Genomic DNA, 12501 nt, shown 5'->3' on the forward strand with positions numbered 1-12501 from the left:
CGATCTTGATCAAAGCACGTTCAGATGATTTGGCACTCTGCATTACCCTTATCTTTTAGACTCCCTACTCCAAAACCACTTTTATTAGGGGTGTCTAGACCGAGTTCCATTTTATTCATCACATTTTTTTCGTTCATTGTCAGCTCTGAAATAGAACGAAGCCTAAAGAGGAAGACGTTCTAGCTGACCAGTCATGATTTTAGGCACTTTAAAGATGGATCGTATATTCATAGTTGTAGTTTAAGACCAAGTTTTTATAGAAATGAGCCACATAAAGATTATTTCTTTATAGATGATTATGATTGTCATTGTGACTCGATCTATAAATCAACGGTTGACATTTAACATTATATAGTTGGAATTGTTGAGTGTTGAAAACGAGTCGCGTGAAATAGGAATAAAAGAGTAAATAAACTAGTGTGAAATCAATAGTTTCATTAAAAAAACATCCAGTGAACAAGAACTTTATAACATCCTGCATGAAGCCCTCTTCAATTGTCCCACTTGCTCACCCTCATTGACGGCCCCAAGTAGATCATGACTAATCAATCATGCAGCACTTTGCAGCAAGCCATTGTGCCTGAGCAGTGGCTCAGGAGATGGTTCCCGCCCACGGAATTCAACAAAAACCTGCACATCACATCAAATCAAATCAAATCAAATCACTACTGTAATTTATGGAGTCAGAAAGATTTTTTTTTTTTTTTTTTTTTTTTTAATGTAAACTAATATCTCACCGATAAAGGATCTTTTCCACCTCCAAGTGCAAGAATAGTTTCACGAAACCTATGCCCTGTTTCTCTAACAGCCTGTTGCATGAATTTTTTTTTTTTTTTTTTATTATCAAATAACTTGAGAACTGGAAACTTTTGACTGTAATACAAAAGATAAAATCTTGGATCTACAGGCACCGTACCTTGTCATCATGTAATCCAGCATCCTCAAACGCCGAAAAAGCATCGGCAGACAAAACTTCCGCCCACTGCACAAGTTACGTTAAGAATCAGAAAAAAGTCCCACGAGAAAATATAAGAATATCAAAACAAACAAACAAACTTGAAAGAAATATTCAAGGCCATATAAGAGCAATTAGATAAAAGATACCTTATAACTGTAATATCCAGCAGCATATCCACCTGTTAATGATAATGATAGATCGTTATACCAAATTATTCATCTGCAGACTATTATAAGGCAATTTTCAGTAAAATGAAAGAAAAACCAACCTGCAAATATATGGCTAAAACTGCAAAGGAACCTGTCCTCTGCAAGTGGCGGAATTATTTGAGTTTTTTCACTAACTCTTCGATCAACATCATATATCGATTCAGGACCCCCAGGAACATACTTGCTATGCAGCTCCAGGTCCACAGTTGCAAATTTTAGCTACAGAACAACATAAAAAGGTCTAACAATTAATATTACATTGGTATGAAACAGATATATATCAAATATGAACAGAGACGGAGTAAGACTTAATAGCTGAAAGCTTAAGGCCTGTTTACTTTTCTTTTCATCAAGTCGATTATGGGTATTATATAATGGGTATCTGGGATTGAATGATATAGGTGGTCAAATGGGAAACCCCGTGACTTTTTGAGATGAACGACTATCTTAACTAAAAATGACTGTTTTATCCTTATAGTAATGAACCATTCCAACGTACTACACGAACACCGAGATACCATTTATCTACACCACACCAACTCGATAAGAAACACAGAATTACATACATTTCTAAGGGAACGTAAATCACATATAACATAACCAGAAAATATTTTATCGGAAACGTAATTACAATCGTTTATTCGTGTATTTAACTAAAAATCATATTTGCAAATCCTTATATAAAAACATAAATCACATACAAACATCAAACCAATCCATTTAGACCATTCCCAACCCTGACCGTGACGTCACAGGCAGTTGGGACGCTTTTTGGCCAAAAAGTGCAATCTGACTCTGACCGAGCAGTGTCAGTTTCTGACTTTTTTAACCCAAAATGTCAGTTTTCAGTGTCAGTTTCAGTAGGGTCCACCAGTTTTTAATCTTTGCATTTTTTATATATAATTTAACACATTATTTAATATTTGAAAATAAGATATTCATTAATAATAAAAACAAAATACAAATAATTAAATAAAATAATTAATAAAAAACATACAATATAAAATAATAATAACCTTAAAGATTACATAAATAAATACTAATTCGTTGGTCGAAATGACGTCGGAAGATTCCAAATATGCTCGATTAAATCTTCAGTCGGTTGGTCGTGCACCGCCTTTTAAATTTCTTAGCGGGATAAACTGGTGCTTCGGCGAAGTAATCGTTCCAAAGACGTTGCGCTGTTGACTCCCGATCTCTCGGAATACGAGGAACGGACTCGACTTCGGACTCTTCGTCCAATTCTTGAATAAATAAGTTAGATAATACGAACATCCTCCGAATCGGAATCGGAAGCTAGTAAATATGACGCCATAATTTTTTTGAGTAAAATGTATAATTATTGAGAGTATTTGTTTTTTTTTTTTTTTTTTTGTGTAAAAATGAAATGAATGGTGGGTATTTATAATGGAAGAAAGAAAAAAAAAAAAAAAAAAAGGAAAAACGGCTATAAAGCCGTTGCCCAACGGCTAGGCCACGTGGCCCAATCAAAACGCGACACCCAGCACTGACCTTTTTTTTCTGTTGCGGTCTTGAGTAACGCCCAAATGTGACGAAAACTGACGCCGCGTTAATGGCCGTCAGTTTTCGTCAGTTTTCGCCAGCAAGGACTGACCTTGCAATCTGACGCCGGGTTGGGAAAGGTCTTAGGATGATATTTTACGGACGAAAGTATTGTGGAGAGAGGAGAGAAGTAATTGTTTGGTAACAACAACAACCGAATACAGCAACGTCCGACATGTTAACTTTATCAATTTTGCTTTACCAAAAAACACAAAGAAAAACATAAAAACTCCATCTGAACAAGATAATGACCAGTTCTACATGAAGGAATTAATTTATCAATTTTAGAAAAAAGGAAAAACGTTATGTTCACCTGGCGAAGGCTGAGGCTACCAGCACGAAAAGTCCTAGCAGCAAGAAGCTTCTGATAAATATCTTCTGGGAGAGACACTCCAGTTTCATAATGTTTTGCTATACTCATCAAGGTATCCCTGAAACATTCATTGAAAGCGGTAAATCGATTATCAATCTGCTTAAGGATTCGATAAGAAGTACATCATTATTCACTGAAATTGGAATCTGGTAATAAAAGAATATAAAAATACCTATGGTAGCACCAATTCTCCATGAATTGAGAAGGTAATTCCACAGCATCCCACTCTATGCCACGTATACCGGCAACAAGACCCTCGTCTTGTTTCGTAAGCATATGCTGAAGTGCATGACCAAACTCATGGAACACGGTCTCAACCTGCAAAAATGAACGTATACATATAGATAAATATAAAATATACTTAATACGAAATAACTTTCGCATCATGTACACAGTGGCGGGAGTTAAATAGACCATCTAAACCAAGGTTGGAAAAGTCACAAGATGGAGAAGGGTCGCTTGGGACTTTGAAACGGCTAGTGGTCGACTCGGGGTCGAGTCCGACGTTGACTAACGTTGACTTTTAGTGATATATTTAACATATATGTATTACACATAAATAAAGCATACAGTAAATTTTTCAAACATAACTACTTCAACATATGTATATATGTATAGGGCACAAAATCTGTGTATAAAAAAATATTATAATTTTGACCAAAATTTGACCAACCATGACTTTAACCAACTCGGACCGACTTTGACAGCTGACTAATTAGACGCTTTTGGGCGACACAAGACGGGCTAGTCACCAAACCAACTAGTCGGGCGAGACGGCCGCCGTTTACAAACTAATCTGAGCATAATAAGAACTAATATAAATAACTGTACTAGACCATGAGTATTTGCACGTACCTCGCGAAATGTCATAAGGCTTGGCTTGTCTCCAACAGGTGGCATTTGATTGCACACCATATGGGCAATGGGCAACCTAACTGAGGTTTTGTCCTCCGATAGTACACGGCTCCTTGCAACAACCTCATCCATCCACGCACCACCTCGTTTCTCAGATGGGCGAGAATAAGGATCAAAGTAGAAATATGAAATAGTTTTTCCGGAAGAATCCTTGATACGGTAAAATCTAACATCACCATTCCAAACCTACACAATCAACAAAGTTTTAAAAACGAAATAAGTTAAACCCTGATGGTAAAACAAAAGACGATTAGGTATCTTTATTCTTACTGGGGCTAATCCATCAGCTGGTTCAACATCAATGCCAAATAGCGTTTTTACAAGGTTGAAAAGGCCATCCATGACTTTAGGCAATGAAAAGTAAGGTCGCAGTTCTTCCTAAAATATTAAGAAAACAATTACACAACTGACAAAGAAAGAAAAAAGAGTTCATCAATACAAAATGTCAACTATCTAGGTACTATATGGAAACGTAAAAATGAACTGGCAACAATTTTTCAACATAATCTTAAAAGAGAACCTCGTTGATCTCATATTTTGATTCACGTAGCCTCTCGCTCCAAAAGGTGGTATCCCAGTGGGTCAACTCATCAGCTTCAGGAGCACCTTGGCTTTTGGAGAACTTCCTTAGATCTTCCATATCTACGATATAGCAACAACGATATAATGAACTTTTCCAAAAAAAGAACGGTATAATGAACGTGTGTTTTACGCCTTTTAAACGGAACTTGTAAATGTCAGAATGTCAGCTATACAAATCATGTAGCAACAATATAGGCCAAGAAAAGTAGTGAATATACAACTTAGCAAAGATAATGCTGTATTAAACAAACATTAAAATGTCAAGCAGTCAAGCACAAGTAATCATCAAGAACACTGTTCAATATACCATTAAAATGTCAACCACAAGTAATTATAAAATGTCAGGCACGAGAAATCATAAAATGTCACGCACACTTGATCAAAAATTGTCAAGCACAAGTAATCATCAAGAATGTTGTTCATTCTAACATTAAAATGTCTAGCACGTGTAATCATTACATTTCAAGCACAAGTATTCACTAAATTTAAGCACAGGTAATCATTAAATTTCAAGCATGAGTATTCATCAAAGATGAATACAACACATAAAAGAAAAACAGAACACTATTTAGTTATTTCTCTCCAACTGTTCTCTAGTATTTCTGTTTGTTTAAATTCTTTAAATGACATGACTTTATCCACATATATCTAGATTCATAACTTTGCCAACACAAATGCAAATAAAGGTGAAAGAGACATCAGTGAGCTTTTGGTGACTCAACTTTGATTCTAATAACTTTATAACTTAACAAACCTTTAGCTTCCAAATGTTATAACCAATATATACGGGCCTTCATTGTCATTATATCCAATTATCAATTTGTGAATACTAGAGCAATAAACCTCCATCAAGTATTCATATGATACAATCAATTTGATTATATATATAAAAAAATACAGTATGTACCCTGAACTGCAGCATTCCAGGAAGCACTACGAAGCTTTTCAAGAAGCTCTTCTGCTTTACTAACAGTAGCCATCTTGGTTGCCATGCTAACCTGATAATACAAAATTAACAGAATTAAATAAAAAAATAAAAATAAAAGCTGAGCTGGATAGTGAAAAAAGAGAAGACAGATTTGGTTTAGACCTCTGCATAGTTATTATAGCCAAGAAGCTTAGCCTTTTCCAATCTAAGCTTCAAAATTTGTTCAATAACTTGAGTATTATCTAAATCTCCACTAGAAGCTCGGGTTATGTAAGCACGGTAGATTTTCTCTCGTAAAGTTCGATTCTTTGCATGTTGCATGACTGACATAAAACTTGGAGCATCCAATGTAATCATCCATGGCCCATTTTCAGCAGTAGCATTTTCATGACCCTGGATTCGAATAGACAAACAAATTATTAACAAATGTGACAATAGTGTATTACAAATGCAAGTAAGAATTATAAGATTGCTTTACGTACCTTGGTTGAGGCTGTTTGTGCAGCCAAACCAAGAGCTGTAGCTGGCAACCCTTCAATTTCTTTTTTATCTGTTATTAGTTTTTCAAATTTCTTGGTAGCATCCAAAACATTCTCATCAAACTTTCGAGAAAGTTTGGTCAACTCCTGCAGAATAACATGCTCACAATGTTAACTTTTGTCATAGATTTGTGAAAAAGAAGATAAAAAATAATTTTTACTGCCCTGAAAAACAAAAGAGTGCACCTGTTGAATTTTGTTGAATTCTTCTCTCTTAGAGTCATCAAGGGAGACGCCACTAAGAACAGCCTCCTTAATTGATGCTGCAAGTTCAAACAAAGAGCAACGTGTCATATCCAACCAACAGACACTCAATATATATACAATATACAAAACAGATTAAAGAAAGAACAAGAAAAGTTAAAGATATTAAGGATTAAAGATATGAGTAAAATATATAACTATTTCATTATTCTATGCAAACAAGATTGGTTTGTTGAGCTACTAATTTTTTATTCAGTTTCATGCTTAAATCACAGTTGGACAGCTAACAACTTCAACATACTTTCATTTAAAAGAAGATATGTTGTCATTTATCACTCAACACCATCATTTTTATTCAGGTGATCTTTACTTACATTCAACAATTCGTTTCTGAGCATCGCTTAATCCTTCCCAGTCCGATGATTCCCTTATCGCCTTAAAAGCGTTATATATAGGTTTGCTTTGACCCAATTTCAGATCAAATTCCACTTTCTCTGGCTGCAAACAATTTAACCACACAAGTACAAGCTTTATTTATTTATTTATTTATTTATTTATATTTACAATTACTCCATAATACAATATACATATCAAATCAGTAGATATAAACATAAACATAACCTGTATCTCTTCAATAGCAGAACGTAGTTCAGTAGTATCTTTAACAGCTTTCAGATGATTAACAGCTCCCCAAACAACAGTCAATCTATCCATCATCTTTTCTAACGGTTCCGCTAATTTCGGCCATGACGGTTCAACATTTTTCTCCAATTCAATCAAATCACTATCCTGTAACAATAATTTATTCATGAATTCAACAGCCAAATCATATAGATACAGATTTTATATCTATAAAACATCGATCTGAAAAAAAAGAGAAAAAAAACTTACTAGCTTCTTCAACAAGGCACGCATTCCAGGGCGCACGTGACTAGCATCAATCGAATCGAAGGGTGGAAATTCGAAGTCTTTCAGCAACGGATTGTCATCGGTAACCGTTGACATGGTGGCGGAGGAGAAGGACGCACGGCGGGTAACGGCGACGGGGGGAAGCGACGGTGAGCGGCGGAGGAGAGTGGTTCGTGTCGGAGGAAGGCAGAGGAGGAAGGAAGGAGACCAAAGAGGACAGATGCGAGATTTAAGGAGATGTTTAGAGGTCGCAGAATAAGAAGATGAAGTGCTGAGGGGGCGATGAAATGAGCGAGCTAGAGATATGAAGGTAGCCATTGTGATGACCACGATTACTAGGGTAGGCGCGATGGATACGATTTTACTCATCTTTTTCAATAAAAATAAAAATACGAGGTTAAATGACACGTATGGGACGGGCCATGGGTCTCAAAATGTATAGGTTAAAAAGTAAGTTTAGTACCCTGTTACGTTTGTTTGCCCTCTTAACTAACAAACAAGTATATTGAATTCATGTCACACGTTAATAAGGTAGTTTTAGTCAGTTCATATCGTTCATTCTAAATAATTATCAAACAGCTTATTTTCATTCAGAGCAAACATTATTCAGAGGCTCTAGACCATTCAGATTCTGAATCATTCAGCACTAAATCATTCAGTTTTATCAAACGCACCCTTACAATCTACAATTACAACTAGCCTGTACCGTAAAAACGAACAATATTCGATTTTAAATCACAAAAAAAATTATGAGAACTTAGTAAAGATTTGTAATATCCAGATAATGATAAGTAACGCACGAAGGTTCATAATCAATTACGACTATTGAACGCCGAAATGAATTTTCATATACTTACAGGTTACAAGTAGTGTATACCATAGAAGAGATCAATATTCGATTTTAAATCGCTTCATTTGAAAACTAAATTGATAAAAATTGAAAAAAGTTAAATCAAATTTGGATTTGATTTCAGTTCGGCTTACAAATTTGAATTCGATTTTCGACTCTTTTACAGTTACTTTATTAAACTCGGTTAAATCGAAACTTATTAAGAGATACAAATATAATATCATCATCAATGCTTGAAATTAAAAGTTTTGAACTTTTCTATAGATTAATTCTAATCTTTAAAATAAAAAGATAAGATAACATAATTACTATTACTATTACTATATACTACTAAATGTCATAGCCTAAATGAATAGTAACATTCATAAGTTTTACAAATTTCTCTCAAACTTTTTATACTTTCACAATTCAACTCCACCAATTATAATACTTAACTTTATAGCTTTTACAAACTTATCATAAAGTTTTCACATTTTATAATTTAACCATTAAACTTTCCATTCATTATGAATCGACCACATAATTTTTACTAACTAATAACTATTTATTTGTTGTAAATTTTGTAGTTAAATATGGATGGTAATTAGTCAAATATGGATAGTAAAATTTGTACTATATATATGTGCATAATGTAAGTTACAAAAATACACATATACATTAAATACATCACACCTCTCTTCAACCTCTTTCTCTCCTATATCTTCTACAACACATCTCTCTTTTGTTGGTTCTTTCAATTTGAATATATTGAACCAGGCCACTAAAGGTAGTTATAAGCCTACTGAATTATAACACGTTATCAGCACGAAGTGCTCCGTATAATCAAGGTTTATCTAAGCAAGCACGCGTCACTAATCAAGGTAAGAAATTATCTAACTTTTATTAACTTCACTAACATTTATATTTATGTTATTTAAGTTATATATGGTCGGTTATACCGCCTGAATTATATTTCTGTAATCTAACTTTTATTAACTTCACTAACATTTATATTTATGTTATTTAAGTTATATATGGTCGGTTATACCGCCTGAATTATATTTCTGTAATCTAACTTTTATTAACTTCACTAACATAAATATTATATTTCTGTAATCTAACTTTTATTAACTTCACTAACATTTATATTTATGTTATTTAAGTTATATATGGTCGGTTATACCGCCTGAATTATATTTCTGTAATCTAACTTTTATTAACTTCACTAACATTTATATTTATGTTATTTAAGTTATATATGGTCGGTTATACCGCATGAATTATATTTTCTGTAATCTAACTCTTATTAACTTCACTAACATTTATATTTATGTTAATAAGACCTCATGATTGTACGCAACACGTCATTTGACAACACGATACTTTATGTACGCAACACGTCATTTGACAACACGGTACCATGGGTCGAGATTAATTTCGATCAATACGAATACGATGGGGTCTTTATATGTTATCTAACATTTATGATTACTTATGCAATTAATCATTATTTATTTCATGCATACTAATGTTTATTCTTAAAAGTAAATCTTAAAAGTTAAAATAAGAAAAAATAGTTTGTATTTTTATTAAAAGTAAATCTTAAAAGTTAAAATAAGAAAAAGTAGTTTGTATTTTTATTAAAAGTAAATCTTAAAAGTTAAAATAAGAAAAAGTAGTTTGTATTTTTATTAAAAGTAAATCTTAAAAGTTAAAATAAGAAAAAAAATCTTGTCCTTTATATTACTCATACGCGTTTTGATATAGTGACTTTATTCGTTAACGTCAACTAACGACGTTACAACGGTCATATATACATAACGGTTGTTAACGTCAACTGACGACGTTACAACAACTATATTTTTCAAATATAAAATAAACATATCCGTTTTCACATTTTCACAAATCAATCTTCATTTTTCAGATTACTACTCTCAAAAAGTTTTTTGTAAAAATGATTCACACAAGGATGATTTTTCCTATTGTATTGGTCATATTAACTATCATCATTGTTGCTAATATACCACCGGGTGAACCTATATTCTATCCTGCCCTTGTGGTTTTATTATTTGTAATCATACCATTATTCTGTTATTTGCTACTTATGAATTTAAAATGATTGTAATTTCATTTTATTATTTGTCTATGAATAGAAGTTGATTATGATTATGATTTATGTTATTCATCTTTTTGATAATAGAAAATGTCGAATTTGAAAAGGCTTAAATTTGCTCATTTAGAACAAGTGTGAACAACTACTTAACATGGGTTATGAATGTAGAAAAACATCTCGAATCAAACGGTATTTTAGAAACCCTGAATGAAAATAACAATTATTCCGAACAAGAGAAAGCAATAGTAAGTATTTTTCTTAGCAAACATATTGACGAGTCCTTAGAATCTACATATTATATGATCGAAAATCCAAGTGTATTATGGAAAATACTCAAAGATAGATACGATATTAATTATCAAAAAAAATAATAATAATAATAATAACAGTGATCCATGAAAGAATAAAATTAAAGATATTAGTAGACGCTCTGATAAGAATTCCGGATATTCTTATTAATGATCTGGTAACGTGGATCATCAGTCTAGTATTTCTTGAATACATGAACATCTTGTTTAGCTCTACAAATAAGTCCCAAAAAGAAAAGAAAACGAGAGTGAATCTGTTGACAAATCTTGATTAAATTAACCCTGAGCTACCTTGAGACTTGAATGGTTTGAATTTTCTAAGATGCCTAGTTTTTTTTATGTATCACTCATAAATAAATGGTTTTAGACCATAACGCATATGTTTTATTAAGTGTTATCTTTTATGTACTTCAGATTATAACTTGTTTGCAGGTAATATAATTTGATTATCTTGCTGAAATATAACTCATTATTTGCTTATCTTATTTGAAGTTTTAGTATGAATCCTGCTGAAATACAACATCAATTAAATGGTAAAGACCTATGTATTGCAGATAGTAGTAACATACACACTATGATCAAATCTAAGAAATATTTCATTGATTTAAATCAAATGAAGGAATTATAAATACTATATCAGCTCTTGCAAACTTGATATAAGGAACGAAAAAGGCAAAATTTCATATTACCAAATGGTACGAATTTTTTGGTAAACAATGTCTTGTTTTCTCCCAAATCAAAGAGAAATTTGTTAAGTTTCTCTGATATATATCATAATGGATATGATTATCAGTAAATGATAATCGAAAATGAGAAATATCTATGTAGCACCGAAAAGCGCATATGATAAAAAGCGCATATGATAAAAAGCGCATATGATGAAAAGCGCAGCGCATAGGATTAAAAGCGCATATAATTAAAAGCGCATATGATGAAAAGCGCAGCGCATAGGATTAAAAGCGCATATGATAAAAAGCGCATATGATGAAAAGCGCAGCGCATATGATGAAAAGCGCATATGATAAAAAGCGCATATGATGAAAAGCGCAGTGCATATAATTAAAAACGCATATAATGAAAAGTGCATATGACGAAAAGCGCAGCACATATAATTAAAAGCGCACATGGTGAAAATGATATATGATGAAGAGCACATATGGTGATTAATGAAAATCACATATGGTGATTAATGAAAAACACATATAGTGATTAATGAAAAGAACATATAGTGATTAACGAAAAACACATATGGTGATTAATGAAAAGCACATATGGCGATTAATGAAAAGCACATTGAGAAATAATCACCAATGTTTCTTGAAAGAATTCAAGGGTATATATATGGACCAATTCATCCATCATGTGGACCATTTTTCTAATAGACGCATCTAACGCATGGTCTCATATTTGTGTGTTATCAAGCCGTAATATGGCATTTGCAAAGTTTCTTGCACAAATTATTAAATTAAGAACACATTATTCTGATTACACCATTAAAAGGATGAGACTTGATAATGCTGGTGAGTTAACATCTCAAGCTTTTAATGATTATTATATGTCTACAAGGATTGTTGTTGAACATCCAGTTACTCATGTGCATACACAAAATTGGTTTAGCTGAATCAATAGATAAACGCTTACAGCTAATAACTAGACAATTAGAAATGAGTACAAAACTCTCAATATTTATATGGGGACATGTAAATTTACATGATGTGACATTAATTCACATTAAATCAAGTGCAAGTTATAAATATTCTCCATTACCAACTTAATTTTGGTGGAGACCAAATATTTTCCATCTTAGAATATTTGGTTGTGCAGTGTATTTTTAATTGAACAACCACAACAAATGGTTCCTCAAAGAAGGATTGAAATATATGTTAGATATGAAACATCTTCAATCATAAGATATATTGAACCCATGACGGGTGATGTTTTTACAGCAAGTTTTGTCGATTGTCACTTTAATGAAATATTGTTCCCTATATTAGGGGGAGAAATGAAATATAAATAAAATGATGTTTCATGGTGTGAACATCAATTAAGGAATATTGATCATCGCACAAAA

At 32.7% G+C, this 12501-nt stretch overlaps 1 protein-coding gene across 1 annotated transcript; it reads right to left on the minus strand.

The window, feature by feature from the left end:
* Positions 1 to 321: 321 nt before the first annotated feature.
* Positions 322 to 7530, minus strand: LOC139896490 (probable cytosolic oligopeptidase A). The gene is made up of 17 exons (XM_071879130.1): positions 7163 to 7530; positions 6893 to 7060; positions 6646 to 6769; positions 6254 to 6330; positions 6011 to 6154; positions 5691 to 5921; positions 5508 to 5598; positions 4539 to 4660; positions 4289 to 4396; positions 3959 to 4204; positions 3276 to 3421; positions 3044 to 3161; positions 1227 to 1386; positions 1105 to 1136; positions 917 to 982; positions 738 to 809; positions 322 to 630 (listed from the first exon to the last, which is right to left on the minus strand). The coding sequence occupies exons 1-17, from the start codon at positions 7496 to 7498 to the stop codon at positions 550 to 552; spliced, it is 2322 nt and encodes a 773-aa protein (XP_071735231.1). The 5' UTR covers positions 7499 to 7530; the 3' UTR covers positions 322 to 549.
* Between the last annotated feature and the right edge of the window lie 4971 nt (positions 7531 to 12501).

This window comes from Rutidosis leptorrhynchoides, chromosome 3 (genome assembly GCF_046630445.1).
Source record: "Rutidosis leptorrhynchoides isolate AG116_Rl617_1_P2 chromosome 3, CSIRO_AGI_Rlap_v1, whole genome shotgun sequence".
Lineage (NCBI taxonomy): Eukaryota > Viridiplantae > Streptophyta > Magnoliopsida > Asterales > Asteraceae > Rutidosis > Rutidosis leptorrhynchoides.